This window comes from Salvia hispanica, chromosome 1, assembly GCF_029641045.1.
Source record: "Salvia hispanica isolate PSC_SH4W2 chromosome 1, Shi_PSC_v1, whole genome shotgun sequence".
In the NCBI taxonomy this organism is placed as follows: Eukaryota; Viridiplantae; Streptophyta; class Magnoliopsida; order Lamiales; family Lamiaceae; genus Salvia; species Salvia hispanica.
In genome coordinates, this window is record NC_142692.1 from 7045892 (window position 1) to 7065004 (window position 19113).

General features: G+C 37.2%; 4 protein-coding genes across 5 annotated transcripts; 1 reads left to right on the forward strand and 3 right to left on the reverse strand.

The window, feature by feature from the left end:
• Positions 1–3965: 3965 nt before the first annotated feature.
• Positions 3966–6167, reverse strand: LOC125217548 (putative protein phosphatase 2C 65). The gene is made up of 5 exons (XM_048119065.2): positions 5811–6167; positions 5413–5718; positions 5113–5230; positions 4812–5035; positions 3966–4637 (listed from the first exon to the last, which is right to left on the reverse strand). The coding sequence occupies exons 1-5, from the start codon at positions 6021–6023 to the stop codon at positions 4251–4253; spliced, it is 1248 nt and encodes a 415-aa protein (XP_047975022.1). The 5' UTR covers positions 6024–6167; the 3' UTR covers positions 3966–4250.
• A 2021-nt stretch (positions 6168–8188) lies between these two features.
• On the forward strand, positions 8189–9707 carry LOC125221571 (CASP-like protein 4B1). The gene is made up of 3 exons (XM_048123708.2): positions 8189–8613; positions 8703–8838; positions 9304–9707. Exons 1-3 carry the CDS (start codon positions 8366–8368, stop codon positions 9493–9495), a joined length of 576 nt encoding a protein of 191 aa, XP_047979665.2. The 5' UTR covers positions 8189–8365; the 3' UTR covers positions 9496–9707.
• Positions 9708–9790: 83 nt separating this feature from the next.
• LOC125221570 (putative WRKY transcription factor 33) lies at positions 9791–13013 on the reverse strand. Of its 2 annotated transcripts, none has more exons than XM_048123707.2 (5): positions 12594–13013; positions 12393–12518; positions 10810–11387; positions 10547–10708; positions 9791–10472 (listed from the first exon to the last, which is right to left on the reverse strand). In XM_048123707.2, the coding sequence occupies exons 1-5, from the start codon at positions 12939–12941 to the stop codon at positions 10025–10027; spliced, it is 1662 nt and encodes a 553-aa protein (XP_047979664.2). In that variant the 5' UTR covers positions 12942–13013; the 3' UTR covers positions 9791–10024. The 2 variants fall into 2 exon arrangements, with proteins under 2 accessions (XP_047979664.2, XP_047979663.2); XM_048123706.2 differs by having other exon boundaries at positions 10810–11390.
• Positions 13014–13858: 845 nt separating this feature from the next.
• Positions 13859–17866, reverse strand: LOC125223202 (F-box/LRR-repeat protein 3-like). Its single transcript, XM_048126226.2, has 8 exons — positions 17009–17866; positions 15976–16101; positions 15687–15791; positions 15215–15608; positions 15007–15136; positions 14588–14882; positions 14258–14509; positions 13859–14172 (listed from the first exon to the last, which is right to left on the reverse strand). The coding sequence occupies exons 1-8, from the start codon at positions 17648–17650 to the stop codon at positions 14122–14124; spliced, it is 1995 nt and encodes a 664-aa protein (XP_047982183.2). The 5' UTR covers positions 17651–17866; the 3' UTR covers positions 13859–14121.
• Positions 17867–19113: the final 1247 nt, after the last annotated feature.

Below are 19113 nucleotides of genomic sequence, written 5' to 3' on the forward strand. Positions count from 1 at the left end.
AATATCTAATTAGAATTTTAATTATTTAAAAAAAAAAGGAAAAAAGATTCATCCAAATCTGCAAATCCATAACTCAATTCCTCTCCAAATCCACCAATTCTTCACCAAATCCACCAATTCCTCCAGTTACTCTTGTGTTATAAGAAATCTCAATCACTTTCCACAAATGGGATACACTAATCAAACCAATTTCAAAATCACGACGACCTCACATCTCTCCCCTCACCGCCAGAGAAAAATCGCGATTCAGCAAGCACGACTTCTTCCCGGAGCCTTCCTTCCAGAGCTTCTCCGCCTACCTCTCCGCCCTCTCCGCCACCCCACCGCTGCCTCCGCGACCGCCTCCTCGGCTGCGCCTTCGAATCCGACGAGCTCATCGAGGCGAAGAAGCAATCCGAGCACGAGATAAAGAAGTGCCTCACCTGGTAGGACCTGATCTGGCTCCGTCTTCGGCTCCGGCATCTTTAGCATTACCGAATTGGAGACGCGCGACACCGCCTGCCCCGCGATCGTCGCCTCCTACGCAGTCTCCGGTCTCTCCGCTCTCCTCTTCGTCTTCTGCTAGACCGAATTCGCCGTCGAGATCTCCGTCGGTGGTGGATCCTCCTCCTTCCTCCACCTCGAATTAGGGGATTTCATCGCGTTCATGCCGCTGGTAACATTTTGCTCGAAGGACTCATCGGCGCCGCCGGATTAGGGCGAACCTGGTCCTCCTATCTCGCTAGCATCTTCAGTAGTAATCCCGATTTCCTCTGATTTAGGGTTAATTCCTTCATTAAGGCTTCAATGTGCTAGATCTCCTTGCTGTATTAATAATTTTGTTAATTGTGAACGGAATCGCCATGCTGGAACGAAGCATTCATCAAATTTTCCCTCAGCGAAGAAATCCACGCCGATTTGAGAGCAATTTCATGCTGCATTTTCCTCATTTTTTAAAAAAAATTTAAATTTTTAATATTAACTCCTAATCCAGTCAAAATGTAATTAAAATCCATTGACCGTTAAATTTTAACAGTTTCGTCAAATTCGGACCAAATGTGATCCGTTTTTATTTGTGAGAGACCGAATAATTCAAAAGTTAATGTTTTGGACCAAAATAAAAAAATCGCAATATGTTAAAGGACCAAAAAGAGACTTTAGTCTATTTAAAAAGTAAGTTTTCCCTTATTCCATATGAATATAGATATTGCAAACCTAGAAACCCAAAAATTGTTACCCATACTATCCAAAACGTATACACTGGATTTTCATTGCATGTGAACCCATGAAATCACTCTCTCTCTCACTTTCTCTTTCTCTTTCTCTTTCTCTCTCTCTCATCTTTACCTTTGTCAGCAGAGGCAGAGTCAGTACTGAATTTTGCATACTCCTATTTGTGGACACGGCTAGCCTTTTTTTGCTTGTGCACTCTATTAATTTTGATTTTTCACTAAATCGGAGTGCACGGTAAAAAACGATGATTCTTTCTGCCCTGCCAAATCAATTTTTTGTTTGTCCTTTGCCTAATTACAGTAATTATTTTTATTATTTGTAATTCAAATCATGGCTACACAACTCCCCTTTTTTATCTTTACGTTTAATACCATGGAATATTATCATCTAAAACAAAATAGCTACATAAAACTAGGAAAAAGGGTAAAAAGAAGAGTAGTATACTTAAATGGTTAACTGTATTCTCACTTTTCTCTGAATTTGACTATGTTCGCTCTGTTTTGGTAATTAACTAGTAGTAACTTAGCTTTTATTCTTACAGTTTAAATTTACAATTAATTAGATGAAGACATCTTCATTAGTACTCACCCGTTCCTTGTTAATTGAGACATTTTTTTATTTTTGAAAATTTTAAGATAATGAGTCATTTCTATTTTTTGGTAAAAAATAAAAGTTGTTTCTATTTTATTTTTTCTTCACCTCTCTTACTTTATTCACCATCCAATTAACACATTATTCTTAATCTTCGTACCTAAAAGAAATATCTCTATTAATATTATATATAGAGAGTATATGACATCTCTAATTTTCATAAAAATTAAGATTAAAAACATTAATGCACTTGAAATATTCGAAAATAACTAAAAACACAGTAGTAGCCTTTGCATACACACAAATATTTGAAAATTGACACCCTAAAAAGATGAATTGGAAAGCCCAATGTTGATTTAGTTTTGGAGTATGGGCTCAAGTTATGGACCGGCCCTAGCAATGAGGAAATGAATCTGTCACACAACGTAATTGTAAAAAATACCTAACTGTTTCATTTTTTTTCCCTAAAAAATAGAGGTCATTGGTCCTAAACATATAACCATAATATGAATTTGGTCCAAAATATTCACTTTTTGAAAATCGGATCCGAAACATGAAATCGTTATCGAAGTGGTCCTAAACATTTGAAATTGTTGTCGAAGTGGTCTTTTTTCCGTAAAAAACTAATAGTCAACGCCTAATTAATGATTTTTTAAACTTAATTAATATACTAATGCATAATTAAATAAACAAAATTAAATATAAAATTAATAAAATGTTAAGAATTTCAAAATCGACTATTTCTCCCTCTTTTTCCTTCTCTTCCATCTCTCCTTCGTTCTTCCTAAATCGGAATCTCTCCCTTTTCTCTGGCGCTCAACGTCGTTGCGTCTTTTTCTCGACTGACAACGAGCAGGCAGAGGCGATGGAAGCGAAATCATCTTCCAGCAAAAGCGACCGCGTTGGCGGAGATAACAACGCCGGACTGCCGAGAAAGAAAATTGAGAGAGAGATGAGGAGGACCGAAAGAAATGGGGGTTGATGGCGGCAGCAATGGTGGACGGCGACGGTTTTGATCTCGGACAACAGCAATGCGGAGAAAACAAACGATGACGACGATTTGTGGAGGAGCAAGCAAAGAGAGAAAGACGCGACGACGTTGAGTGCCGGAGAGAAGAAGAGAGAAATTCCTATTTAGGAAGAACGAAGGAGAGATGGAAGAGAATGAAAAAGAGGGAGAAATAGTCGATTTTGAAATTTCTTAGCATTTTATTAATTTTATATTTAATTTTGTTTAATTAATCATGCATTAGTATATTATTAAGTTTTAGAAAATCATTAATTATGTGTTGACCGTTAGTTTTTGACGGAAAATGACCACTTCGACAACGATTTCAAGTGTTTAGGACCACTTCGATAACGATTTCAAATGTTTTGGACCCGATTTTCAAAAAGTGAATATTTTAGATCAAATTCGTATTTTGGCTATAGGATCAATTTTAACCTTTATCCCTAAAAATATCTAGCCCAAATTGCCCTTAACTTGGAAGGAGACTAAAGAAGACTTTGCAATTACTCTAAAGAAGAGCAGGGGTGGATGTGAAATTATTTTGATAGATGCAACTTAATTTTGAGGCAATAATTTGCTATATGTCATTAAAATAATAGAGGTTTTTGCACTATAATTCGCATACAATATCTAAAAGTACAACTAAGCCCCTCATTGGATGTAAATGTGATGTCGATTAGGTGGATACATTTACATTAAAATGATTAAACGTTCTAACAAAATTTAATACTTCTTTCGTTCTTCGTTGATTGTTCACTGTCAATTAATGGGGCGACCACCCCTCCCGGCGATCCGCTATCATGGATCGGATGTGATTTTTCTATTGTCGCCCTCTCCGATAGTTTCCGACATCGTCTCCTCCCCCTCCGTTAGTTTCTGATAAATTTTATTTCAACCCTTCTATTTTTAGAATTCGGGATCGGCCACTAAATGATAAGTAGGTCTCACATCCCAATAACTCATCTCACTCACATTTTGTTATTGTATAAAACTAATAACATAAAAGTGAGACTCATATTACATCAATTTTTTTCAACCAATTATTTCCTTTACATTTCTTAAAACTGTGATAAAATCAAAATGGATAATTATTGGGGAATGAAGGGAGTATAATAATAAAGTATTTCTGAAAATGTAAAATAAGGCAAAGACAAAATTATAAATATAAACACATTATTGAAAGAAAAAAACATTACATGGTAGTACCAACATCCTCACACACACAGAGTGTAGTGTACTAACCGTGGCCGGAACTGAAGCTCGCCTCAATATATCCGACCACCTCTATATCCAGTAGAGTTCAAAATTGACCATTCTTATTAATGTGAAATTAGCCAAAAACAAAATATATTATTGATTCACACCTTTAATTAGTGATTGACTAATGCTACTACCAACGCAAAAACAAAAAGGAAGGAAACCATGTTTTAATTGTATGTCACTGCCCAGCGAATTCGATTTTCCGAGATGACCTTCTCCTCCTCCTCTGCGGATTCTTGCCGGCCGGCTTTTGCGCCTCTTCGCCGGCCTCTTCCATATCGCAGTTCAGCACCGTCTCGAGCTCGTGGTCGTGCCCGCTGTTGCTCACCACGTGGTCCTTGTAGTTCAAGCTCAGGTGAGTCACTTCCGATATCGACTTCGTCAGCAGCGGCCGCGGCCGCTTGAAGAACAGGCAGATCGCCGCGCAGTCGTCCGTCTTCGCGCACGGGAATTTGTGCCTCCACGCCCTCTGCGCCTCGTCGATCAGCAACTTCGCAGCCATCGACCGCTTCCTTGCTGACGACACGATCTTGATCACGTCCGAGTTCGATAGGACGTCCCATATCTGATGAAACAAAACACAAGACCATATTAATATTTTATTAGTATTATTTTAGAAAAACAAAAACTCGAACGAGCCCACCCAACTAATTTAAATATAGTATAAAGAGAACTGAAAGCGCTATATAGGTTTTATCATTAATTGGATTTAAATCAATAAGAGGATCTACTTGCTTACCCCGTCGGTGGCCAAGACGACGAACTCGTCGCGGTCGGAAATGCGTCGATAGGTGATATCAGGGGTGGAGATGAGACCGTAGTCTTTTAAGCAAAAGTCTCCGAAGGCTCGGGCCATGGCGAGTCCAGGGCAATCTTGATCAGGCATCCATATTCTGTGGACATTTGGCTCTTCCTTCATTGGCAAAACTCTGCCTCTATGGCTTGTAATTCTCGCCTTTTCGGCTGACCAATCAAAACAACGTCGTTTCAATATAATCGTAAGTTATAATTAATTTATATCATTTCATATGATATTAGACCTGGAAGATTAGGTTTGAGATCAACTGAGAGTTGTTGAGCAACAAGTTCATTGTTGGAGTCCCTTGTGCATAGGATGGCACGCGAATCGCCCAAGTTCGCAACTACCAAGTTCCGGCCCTACAATCAAACGACACAAGAGATGATCCACAATTCTAGTCCCATTCTATTATACCGAATGGATGCACACGACACGAAATGAGATCATTCGATCCACAATTTTCGAGTCATATTTAGTAGTATTATTTTTGGAACGAGACACGAAATAAGACGGGTATAATGAGACATGACAATGATCATACCTTTTTAAGTACAGTAACGGATGTGGTGCCGCTTGAATAGCTATCAACTGGAGCATCTGATTCAAGCTCCTCATCCATTTCATGGAAACATTTCACCAACCTATCTTTCCAAAATAGGTTATATGGGTGATTTTCATCACAAACTTGATCACTTTCAGGGTCCATCTTGTAAGATCTCGACTGTTGGTAACATTTTGTGATCTTTGCCGGTAGATAATCACGAACGTAGCGCGAAACCATGTGTCCATTGGGGCCGTGTCCATCGAATATCGAGCACAAGACCGCCTCTTTATCGCCGGCAAAGTTCTTATCACCAAAATCAAATCAAAATTAGTAAAAGTATATAGTTGATATCGTGTTTAAAATCGTGACGACAGATATAAATATTATTTAGGTACCTCCCAAACGGTCATGGCATCTTGATTGTAGCCTTTTTTTCCTTGTTGGGTGTGCATGGCGACGTATTTAGAGGATCCTTGGAGGCGGACGCGGGCTCCTCCCTCGCCGGTTAAGATAATATTGTCGTCATCGACCTCTCTAGGTTTGGCTTCCTCCTCAATAGGGCAGCCTTCAAATCTGCCGACTCGGTGACACGAGCAGCATGCACCCATCTTTTGTCCCTTGATTCTTGTGCGAAGAGGGCCGAGGGACCAAAAGATGGATGCAAGGAGAGCCTAGAGGCTGAAAAATCAGACTCTTGATGCCAAAACTAATATGATATAAAGTTTAAATTGATCAACAAGAATGGTGTGAAGGGAGGATGTGATTTGTTTATATTCAAAGGATAACAATCATTCAGATTTACCAGGAAAATCGTTGCTTTGAGGGGTCTCAATTTGACCAAATTTAGATGGTCCTAATTAATCAACCAAACCAATTATTTTCCAAATCCATATATAATCCCCTAATAGTAAGTTATAAGCACTATTTTTGGGTGTACGATTACGTTTATGCCACATATCATATTATACTTGGTGTGTTATAAATTTAAATTTGATGCAGCAAGTTAGATTGTACAAAAAAATATGTTATACATGACATTGAGATAGAAACAGTATAAGTATGTAACATAGAAAAATTACAAAGTTATGTATATAGAAGAAAAATACTTTTGTTCTTTTTAAGGCCATATTGAGAAGTATATGTATTATAAAGTCATGGTTGATTGTGTGGTTTCCATTAAATGCCCTATATTTTTTTTATTTGAACAGTGTCTAATAAAAGTCTCATTTCATTTTACTAATTTTAGTAAATAGACCACACATTTCACTAACCTATTTTATTCACAATTATTATAAAATTTATATATAAAAATTAGGTCTACATTATACTACCTTTTTTCATCAACTTTTCTTTACAAATTCAAACAATTTTCATGCACCGATTAAATATGAGATATTCAATGATGACCATAGGGAGTAACTTTCATTGAAAGAAACATTGTTTTTTATAGGAGACATTCTCTACTAATCAATATTTGCCTATTAGTTTAATAAAAATCCATGTCATTAAAGTAGATGAATGGAATAATATGTTTACAAGTTAGATGCTCCCAAGTTAATTCTTGCAATACAAAATCCAAACAAAATATGATGCTCAGAACACAAGTGTAATTTTTGAAATTATATATTATTGTTGTTACTTGTTAGGGTCTAATACTCATAACTTAATAGAGGATAACATAGAATATATCTAAAAAGTGTAATTGCACCAAATTTATTTGGAAAAATAGCATTTGATTCATGATTTTATATATGGATTTAAGGGATCATATTCTAATGCTTATAGCACCTAATCCAAAATCAAGACCAAATCTTCACCCTTAGATTTTAAAATGAGTGGATGAGATTAAATCTTACGAATCTCAATAAATAGTAGACAAAATATCAACAAAAGGGTAATATCGTCATTATGTTATCATATGATAATTTTTGTGAATGTTTTTTTATATCAACATAGTGTATTACAAATATCAACAATATGACATAAGAATATCAACACTAGTACAAGAAAATATCAACACATATTTATTGATATTTTTACATGGTTTTATTGAGATTTTTACATGGTTTTATTGAGATTTTTTGATGTATTTGTTGATAAAAATCTGGTTATCAACATTTACGAAAAATAAAATAAAAAATATCAAATTTCATCATTCGAACGTCGTCGGAACATATGCAATTGAGATCTCGTTAGAATTCTTATAAAATTATCTTTAATTTGATATATTTTTTGCGGAAAAAGTAATTTAAATTGAGAGAGTTACGTAAATTTAAAGTTCTAAGATGATTTTAATGAAAGAGAATTGACATTAATACCCTCTAATTTTATTTATTAATTTTTCTAATTAAAAATATAATCCATATAACATTAATCTAATGATTAAGATTTATTCTTAGTTTGTGATTGCTGATGGCTAATTAATTAGCAATTGTTCACTCCCCTCGATTTAACTATCCTCTAAAAAATCAGTAATTAATGGTAAATATTTTCTTTCGTCCAAATTCAACACATTAAATAGTGGAGTACTACTAATTCAAAATAAGTTGAGCAAAATATCGTTCTCAGCGCAAAATTTCAAAGTGAAAGTCAACTTAACAACCATTAATTCCTCCTTAGGCAATTATTAATGACTCACCTAGTGACCTAGTCACAATAAATATTCGAGTAAGGTTTTTTTATTAAAGACAAATATGCACATAAATACCAAATATATTTAGGGAGTGCGACAAAATATATTGTGAATTGTGATTGTGATAATGGTAAGACACGCTGTAACGAAGAACAAAAAGCTAGCTTAGTTGTCAAGACGACCAAACCGATAACAGAACAAACACAGTTGTCATAACTTCCCTTCCTTTTCTTGCACTTCAATTCTTCTACATTTTTCCCGAAATCCCTCTTTCAATCACAATTTAGTTGCTTCCATCACCGAGAGAAACAACAACTCATGACTAAGCCTGCTGATGCCGAAGAGCCGCCGCCGCCCGCCGCCGATGCGGAGAGCCAGAGTGCGCCGGCGGCTGCTGCCGGCGGATTCTCCAACATCATCCAGCGGTGGCGGCGCGAAGGTATTGTGAAGAGAGGCTGTGTGGCTTTTCGAGCCTTCGCTTTACTCTTCTCCTTGCTCGCTTTCATTATCATGGCCACCAATCAACACGGCGACGGCAGAAAATTTGACCAATATGAAGAATACAGGTTAAATTAAATTTCTATTTCTATTTCAATTTCAATTTCTTCTTCTCTCTGTCTTATTTGTTTGATTTTTTTTTATTGTTTTTTGGTAGGTATGTGTTGGCGATTGCAATTCTGTCTGCTTTATACACCGGATTTCAAACAGGGAGGCATATTCATGAAATTCACACAAACAAAGAGATCATTTCACGGAAGAATGCTTCAATCTTTGATTTTATTGGTGATCAGGTACTCTTTTATTATGATGATTTGTTGGATTTCAGTTTGGAATGACAATTCATATGTGTCAATGAAATTGTTATGTGAAAGATGGAGTTTGAATTTAGTAGTATAGTCCTTTGTATGTTGAAGAGCACTAAAACCTAGTACTAGTTGATTATTTGAAAATGCCGAAGTAGCGATTAGCGAATGGCCTGCAAATACATTGTAAGAAGCTAAACCAGTACTAACGAATATGCAACGAATAGGAGAGGCGGGTGTAGGTAGTAGTGCTATGAATGTTCCAGTGTCGAATAATGGTAACATCAGATGAACGTGTGTGAAGGATGAGACAATCGTTCAAGGTTCTTGATCTTTGAGACAGTGTTGTCATATTTGTATGAGTATAGGCTTATTAGGTGAGAGAGGATCTTGTTTTAGCGAAAGGTATGCTAAACATATCGATTTGATTGTGAAAATTTGTCGAATTTGCAGATTGTGGCGTACTTGTTGCTGTCTGCAGCTTCAGCAGCAGTACCTTTGACAAACAACATGCGTCGAGGAGGAGATAACATATTCACAGATTCCTCAGCAGCGGCGATCAGTATGGCATTCTTCGCATTCTTTTCACTATGTTTGTCGGCTCTCATCTCCGGATACAAGCTCTCTAATCAAACTTACATCTGACCAGCCTCAACATTTGTTACAGAGTCTTTGTATTGCTCTTATTGATTGTATTGTTGATCATTTACTCATATACTATATTTTTTCTTGTAAATTCATGTTTATGAAGAAAAGGAGTCGATTTCCTTTCAGTTGGATACATACATAGTTTGAAATGTAAAGGTTCATTTTTTGTGAATTAATGAAATGAATTATACTCCACTATATTTATGCTATCTCTCGATTTCTTTTCAACCTAATTATATTTTGTTTAGATATTGTTGCAACAAGAAGTGGATATTTTATTGACAAAATGACATGAAAATAGAAATAAATGAAGAAAATTGATCACTATAATGTATGTTCCTTATTCTAGTTTTCTTTTCTTGCACTAAACCTTATATGAGGCCACTGTTCCAAGTTTCAATGGCTAAAAAAAATAAAGAAATTTTATCTAAATCCTATTACAAGATATTACATATACAGCACAAAGTGTGAGTAATGTTGTTGTACATCACTAACCATAGCTGAGAACTAACTGCGCCGTCGCCCTTCAGCTGAGGAAAGAATCGAAAAACGAGTCTTCTTTAGGTTCTTGCTTGGCTATGGACATGGAATTGTCCGTATGCTGCTGCATCTGATTATTGTAAGGCCCTGCAGAGTTCCCAAAACCCGAGAAGCCATAGCTATTATCGTTGTTGTGCAGCATCTGCAGCGTGTAAGGGGTTTGGTTGTGGTTCGCCTGCAGCCTGGCAGGGTTGGGGTAATGCACCCCGTTGGTATGTCCAGACATGGCAGCTGGCCTTATAGCCGTGGGCGCGCTACCGTTGCCTGATACTGCCTGAGGCCTGGTCATGTTGTAGCTCCCACTGCCCCGTGCTGCTGGAACATCGTGGTTGTGCTTCCCCTCGTACGTGGTGATCACCGCCCTCAGGTCGTGGGACGCCCTCTCCACGTGCTTCCTCACTGGGCACCCGTTGTACGTGCACTTGTAGTAGCTCCTGCAAGAAAATGGGAAGTAAGCATATAGTTCTTCACTCTGTTTTAGTCTTACATTTGGATAATGGTGCCTTACCTAGGATTGGGGTTGCCCTTCACCACTTTCTGGCCGTACTTCCTCCATCTGTAGCCGTCGTCGAGAATATCGATGTCGCTCGTCGTCTGCACCACGATCCTCGGCTCACGAACCGTCCGGCTCCCAGCGGCCGAAACACCCTCACTATCATTCTCCCCTTTCCTACAAAAACAGAGAAAGGTAAATAACTAACTAACTAACCGAATCTTGGTCTCAGACATTGATTACTCTTAAGCCACACCATCACACACACATTCACTCACCATCTCTTAGCTTCGGGCTCGTTGTCATCGTCGTGCATCGATGAGCCCTGCTCGAACTCCTCCTCTCCAAAGGAAGTGGACGAGTTTTCAGGAGTCGTGACGGGATCCACCTGGTCGTTCTCGACCAAGGGCTGGCTTGGCATTCCCGTGTAGGCGGGATTGTGCAGGGCGTTGGAGGATGATCGTCGCGTGGACTGTGGCTTGGGATGATTGTGGCTGCCCTTGTACACGATCTCGGTTATGTGTCCTTCGAGATTGCGTTCGACCTTCTTCTTGGTCGGACAGTTGGTGAACGTGCACTTGTAGTAACTACGAGGATTCTCGCTCCCCTTCACTTGTTTCTGGCCGTATTTCCTCCAGTTGTAGCCGTCGTCGGATTTCCTCTGCTCTCTGGCATACTGTGGCTGTTGTTGAAATGGAATTTGGGCTGGTTGTTGTGCAGGTTGATCTCCATGGATGGGGAAGTCTTGTGAGAAACCATGTTGTTCGGATTTGGACAAAGGTTGTGTTGTTGGAAACTCAGCTTGTTTGTTGAGGAATGTGTTGAGGTTTTGTTCTTGTTCCCTTCTGTATGAATCCTGCTGTGTTCATCAACAGATGATTCAGTTTAACTCAAGTCCAAACCGGTGACTAGAATTCGATATCTATTGATTAGAGTAAACACGTCTTACAAATTATAACTCATGCATACCCGTGTGAGTCAATTCAATATTATTGTCAGTTTCCATTTTAGATAAGCTCTTATTTTTCGCTAACAATACTCTCTGCCATTTTTTAAAAATCTCAATCTCTTTTCAATTTTACTACTATTAATTTTGTATAACAATTTGCATCATCTACTATCAGAATTTCCAATTTTACTAATTTTACATAATTTGTGTTATTTACTATCAGGACTGCTGAAATTAGGTAGTATTGTATTTTATTTACTAAATAATGTAAATTATGTAACAGTTGATGTAGAGATGATAGAGTTTGACAAGCACGCGCGAAGCCAGCTGTTGTAAAACAGATGGGATCTATTTTAGAGACGACTTTAAGAGGTCAGAATAAATAATTTAAGCTCCATAGGCCTAATAATGCACACACAATAATACTATAATATTGAAAGACAGCGAAATCAAATTTGGACACACAACAATGTTACGCAATCATACTAGATATTTAAAACACCACATAAGTCTAAACAAGATAAGAGCAAACCACGCAAGTCAACTGAGTAGGAAGCCAAACACACAATGCAAATTAATATTAATATAATTAAAAAATATCTTGAATAAGTTCACATACTAAAATACTGCATCAGTCTCATATCAATAATCTTAGTAATAAAATTTACATATTTTAATTTAAAATTGATAAAGTATGATACAAAGTAAGAAGAAAAACAATTAAAATATAATTATTTAAAATTGGTTCAAGATGCATTCGCCCCTACAAATAATCATAGTAACGAACGTTTTGCATTTTAATATGAAATTAATAAAATACGAGAGAAATAGAGTGGAAAATATTGAAATATAAATATATTGATCGTAGACCGAAGTATTAAAAGATAAGGAGAAGGAAAAGAAAAAACATACCATAGGATTGGATGTAAACATGGTAGATGGATTTGAATTCCTTGTTTGAGATTGAAAAGAGAAATCCGAATAATTCCTCTCCTCCTCCTTGGCAGCAAAGCTCCCGGTGGTCGGAGAGGGAAGAACCTGCAAAAGAATCTCTGTTGTCAGGCTATTGCACACGAACATGAATTTACTACAAAAGTGCAACGGTTTACTTACGTTGGAGGACGAGAAAAGGACAGGAGAATCTAGGAGGATGGAAGGGCTCAAGCTAGGAGGAATGGAGAGGTAGGAGGAAGGAGAGACAGGGGGAGGGGAGAGAGGGAGAGAGGAAGGTGGGAAAGACTTGTATTTTGGGATTTCGATATTTTTGCTAAGTATGTCTGAATTCACACCCCAACTGAAACGAGATTTGGGTCGGCTCATGGCGTCTTCTTCCTCCTCCTCTTGTTGTTTGTTGGGAGAGAGAAGATCGGTGAAGGAAGTAGACATGAATTGTGAAGGGGAGAAGATGTGGTGATTGGAATTGTTTGCAGAAGTGTTTAGGCTTCCGCTTGAAGAAGCCATTTTTAGTTTTGTTTGTTGTGGGAGATTTGAATGAAAAAATGGAAATGTGAAGAATTAGAAAGTGTTGGATTGTGTAGTGATAATATATATATGCATAATATAAATATAGAAATTAAGAAGTGAAGTAGCTTCTGAGAAGGTTGCTATATGTTTGACCGTGGAATTTTCACTTCTTTTTTTTTTGGTCAAAACGTGTGGGTTTGACTGATTCTCGGCTGCTGAAATGACTCATCCATTATTTTCATAATAATTATAGATAAATTGTTGGAAAATCTCAAAGTTTTATCAAATTCTAACAAATATTGTAACTTTAAAAAATGGCATATTATATCATAATTTTGATATTCTTTTTCTCATAATCTCATATTTGAAGGAAATTATATACGACAAAAGTAAAATGTTCAGCTACTTAAACGACATTGTTAATACACCTAACCACTTACATCTTTAATATTTGCATGTATATGTATGATGTTAATTAAGTTAAAGCAGATCGCATGCTAGAATTTTTCTCCATGAGATAATGAAGAAAATTGTCAAGGTTACATAATTGGAGTGTTTTAGACAGTTGCAGAATTGTCCCAATCTCTTCTCTTTTTTGTGATTAGCATTCATGAACATAATGAACACTGTACACACGTGTGGATGATTTATCCAACATTTTTTTTCTTTGCACTTGATTGATTGTCTTACTTTTATTTTGCTGAACATAGACATGATATGTCTGCATATTTTATCCTAGTACTGTGTGTCTGTGTCTGATAATTGTAGCAACCTTAATTTCTGTGTTATGTTATCAGTCATTTGAAAATTATGCAGTTTATTTCTCCAATGAATAAAAGATTTAATCATTGACTCAGGAGTGTGGAATCTTTGATTTTTCTTCCTCTTTTATTCCTATATACACACATTAATAATTTGCAAAATTAAGGAGAATATATACACAATATGATAGTAGTACATGGTTATTATGGAATTTTGGAAGTACAATATACATTATAGATGTCCGAATGACATGTACTGATGAAATGGAACACGAGACTGCAACACGAGACTGCTTGATTCAAAATTGTGCTACCGCCTATCACAAAATCAAGAAACGGGACGAACCTTTAACACGTTCTCTACAGCTTCGAGATGATCGCCAATTCGCTATTAATCTGCAGTTTTCTGGTTCTCGTTACTCTATCTCGTTAAAATGAAGCTTCCAGCACTTAGGATCTAACTCCTCCTGCAAATCAAGGAACGGATGCTTAGTTGCAGAAGGGTATTCGACTCGTTCATAGGCTCAAAGACACAAGTGAAACCATGGGTACCTGAAATACTTTATCCCTCCACAGGAAAGTGCAGCCACGGGCTTCTAGATGTTTCACGAGAAGCTCTGGCAGTGAGGTTCTGAACGAAGCCTGAAGCTTCACTTTGGTTAGTCCGCCACACGCCAAGAGTGCAGCCACGAGCCCTCTGGGAGTCAAGCCCCTCACATGGAGAACGGTCATGCTCTGTAAACAGCTTATACTTGCGAGGGAGACGAGCCCCACATCAGTCACCGATGTGTACGAAAAGTTAATCTGCATAGAAAACAGTCTAAGATGGAGTTTCTTATGCGATGATATGTGATGAAAAGGGGGTAAGAATGTCGAGCACACCTGTTTGAGGTTTTGAGAGAAGCAGGCAAGAGAAATCATTCCAGCATCATCGATGTTGAGACACTTTTTTATGTCCAGCTTGGAGAGTTGCTTGCATCCCATAGCGATGGCTTCTAGACCAACTGGAGTTATAAGAAGGCATCCCCGAGTTTCTAGTGTGTTCAGCTTCGAGCATTTTGACAAGGACATCAAGGAACGATCCGTGATGGATTTACAATATGCAATGTTGATCATTTCTAGGTCACGACAGCCACTAGCAATGGCTGAGATGCTAGAATCACCAATTCCATCAGATCTGGCAAACAAAAGATAGTACTATTAGAGATAAACAGAAGGGAGAAAAGCTTCAAAGCAACCGAATATGTTTGTCATTTGTATGCTTGATATACATCATCTGCAGATATGAGATAAATGCTGACCTGTATAAGTCGACCTCTTTGAGCTTTGAGCAAGACATGCCAATGTGGATGAGTCCCTCGTCGCTTATATTCAGGCAGATCCCAAGTTTTAAGCTTCTGAGTCGAGAGCACGTGGAGATGGATCTCAGACCTGGATGCATATCACTTGAATCAGCATTACTGAAAATCCTCTTAATATATAACTGAGCCAAACGAAGCACTTAGTTACCTTCGTCATCAATTTCATTATCAGTAACATCAAGCTCCTCCAGAAACTGGCACCGCTGCCCGATCAAAACAAAAGCCTCAGCTGGAATCAAGGTACACGATTCCATCTTGAGGGAAACGAGGGAGGTACAAGAATTTGTTATATGGGCAACCGATGCACTAGTTATTTTGCGGCAGCAGGTGATGTCTAGTTTTCTCAAGTCTTTATGCTTCGTAACAAGGGAGGAAAGTCCTTCATCTGTCACTCCTAAGCACTTGCTTAAGCTTATCTCACTCAGTGATACACACCAGTTCCCAATGGCTTTGAGTCCCGAACACGTAACCTTGCAACCATCAAGTTTTATGGATTGCAACATTGAAAGCTTTTGCAAACTATCAGCAAGAGCAAGATCCACCTGAAAATTCACTAGTACATTAGTTAAAAATTTAAAAATATACAACTGTAGGCATTGTGGGGAAAGATGGAGACTCACGCGAGAACCATATGATAAGATGAGTTGCCTCAAACTCGCAGTAGCAGTGGTGAGAGAAGATAAACCCACATGACTTACTTTCTGACAGCTCGACATATCAAGGGTCTGTTGAAACAAAGGATGCTAATTAAGGGCAAAGCACAAGTTCTGCTTGAAGATTGATAAAGAGTAAGGAAAACACTATTGAAGTGTGTAAATTCAGATTTTTCATTGTCAAAGAAAACTGTAAAGTTATACATTAAGTGAAAGTCCTTGAGTCTCTAAGCATGCTTATTCCAAAAATTAATACCTCCAGTGATTTGCATCCTTGGTTGAGAGCTGCAAGGCTGTCATCATCGATTCCAAAACACCCTTCTAGAACCAAATCTTCAAGGCGCTTCAACTCTAAGACTTGCGACAAGCATTTATTGGTGATCTACATGACAGAAAATAAGAGAGTCATTATCAGTCTTGTAGTCCACGAATATTGCTCACAGAAGCTACATATGTTTTAAATAATACAGATTCAACTATTAAACTATATTTTAAGCACAAAAAACTCATTAAAGCATTATGTGTGAATTCTGCATACAGACAAAACAAAAAAGTATAGCAATTAGCAAGTGAATATATTTGTGATTCAAACAATAGGTTAGAACTCAAGTATTCTTAGTAATTTCTATTCAAAATCAACACAAATTCAAATCATTGGTCCCTGTAACATGCACTGAGAGATTCTAAGCTAATCATAATAAAATAGAACTCATTCTACAGCTTTCCTTATTCCGTAAGGGTAAAATATGCTATCACATTAAAATTCTTCCAGCAAAGACGCAGCAGCGCTAACAATATTGACCGGTCACCGTATTTAGACATGTGCTTAGATAGAACTACCCATACATTCACCATCATGAAAGGTTCAAAGTCATTACATAATTTCAGCTTTATCAGACAGCTCTCATTAACACTCCCAACCAAATAGCTTAGCACTTCCGGGAGAGATAGGTAGCAAGAACGTTTAATTGCCACAGTCAGGGACTGATACCTAGCAAGTATTACGCGGAAGTACATCAACTTTGAAATACTAAAATCATGTTTAGTTTTCTAACATATGAAGGAGAAACACTCAAGGTTAAGACCTCAGACCTCAGCCTACTGATAGGTGTAAGGTCAACTTCAAATATTTAGTATACATAAATGAACTTATTTCATTTAGTTATTCCACAAACAACAACTAGGGAAATAAACAACATGAGAACTCAGTAAAACAACTAAATCACAATAAACCATCAAAAACAGAATCAAATAATCAAGAAAACATTCTTAAAATCAAGCTGCAATACCGGCAAGAAGGAAAGATCCAAACTTCGAATATCTTGACACTTGACAGCAATCAACCCCACCCCCAAATCACCAACACCCAAACACCATTTCAAGCTGAGAAACTTGAGCTTCCTACAGCCCACAGCAATACAACCTATCCCAATGTCAGTAATAGACTTACACCTAACCAACCACAGCTTCTCCAAGTTCTTGGCTTCGGCTATGGTGGCAGCCGCCAAGTCCTTAAGCTCTGTCGCATTCGACAGATCAATCTCCACCAAATTCCCACAACTCACCACCAAATTAGACAGCCCCACATGCCCAAAAAACTTGGACCTAGACAGATTGATCGACCGCAGCGTTTCCTTGCAATAACTCGACACAACATCAAGCGTGGCATCGGTGACTCTGGGACAGAGAGAGAGATCGAGATTTGAAACATGAGGGTATCTGAGCAAAACTTTGCTCAGCAGCTCCGAGCGAAGGGGTTTCAGGAGCTTCCTGTGGCGAGACTCAATGTCGTAAAACGAGCGGCAAACGAGAGAAAACGACTTCCTATCAACTGGGTTTTCGAGGAAATCAAGAAGTGTGAATACTATCTCTTCTGATAGGAGATCGAAGCGGCTGAAGGTGGGTTCTGGGATTGATTTCTGCTTCTTCATCGCGGCAAAGATCGAAGCTTTTTCGGGTAATGAGGCTAAAAATTGGATCTTTGCAGCTAAATCGGCGATATTTTGTGGATTTTTGGGCTCTACACCTGATTTTTTCAATAATTTGTTAGGTGAGGAAGAATGGTTGCAATCATGCTAAAAATAGTGGTGTGTATAAAATTGAGGAGGGATTTATTGAACAACCGTTAACCGCAAGACTCTAATAAGTGAGTTTTATCAGTAAAGAGGAGAGAGAGAGACATAGGTATGGACATGAATTGAGGAATAAGGATTTTGGGATTGTAATTACAATGCTGCCCCTTTTGAAAATTGGTGTGTTTATTTTTCTTTTTTTATTTTTTTGGAATAAATGCGCTGAAATATGAAAGGAACTGCTACTTGTTTAGGAGTTCTATTTTCTTTATTGAGTCATTTTTTAGCAAAAAAATTATTCTATTTTTTAATTTAGCATTTTAATATTTTAGATTTATTTTATTTTCTTTACATTACATTGATAAGCATACAATCACGAGCTGATATGTCATGATATTGTTCGAGAGTAACCAAAGTGTAAGTTAAAAGAAAATTTTGCAGATATTAGAGTAACACAATAATAATAAGGCTAGCATATAATAGTATAAAATTATTAATTATTTTTATACTAAATCAATTGGTATAAATAAGTATACTATTCCGTATAGTTGATTTTGACAGTTGGCGTACGGGAAAGGACATGTGAAAGTGGCAAGGGTAGTTTGGGAAACAGAAAAGTCGCTGTCCTCCACCTTGGGAGGTTGAATGGAAGAGTGGACATGACTTATCTGGTGTAGAATATATGTGAGGAAGGACTAACTTTATTTTTGTCACTACTTTGTATTTTCCATTTTCATTATTTCTATGATTATTCACACAAATGTTTAATTTAGGTCACTCCCAACATATTTTTATAACGGAATAATGACTCACTTGTCATATTTAGTGTAACTGAGGTCAACTTCTTTTATGTGCATTAATGAATTTTTTAGGATAAATTGGTGTAACAATTTTGAATTTTCACATATATGATATATGTCTTGTAATTTTTAAAATCAGTCGTAATGGAGTATATTTTCTTAATTTTATTGTGACGAAATATTCTTGATTTCTTATTTGTAACATGTTGTTAATTTGACGAACATATATTTCAAATTGATGATGTATTAGAGTTATTTGGTAAGTATTTTGAGAAAACAAATGACATTCTTTCGTCCTAAGGTACTTGAAGCATTTCTTTTAGACACAAGATTGAAAAAATGATCTTTAAAATTAAAATTGAAAGAGTAAAATAAGAGAGGACACAAAGTAAGACAGATAAGAGAGGGTAAAGTATAAGAGAAATAAAAAATAATTAAAAAAAATTCAATTATCATGAGATGATAAAAGGGAATATGCGTCGAGCTATTTTGAGACGTTGGAAGTAAAATTTATGGGCATTC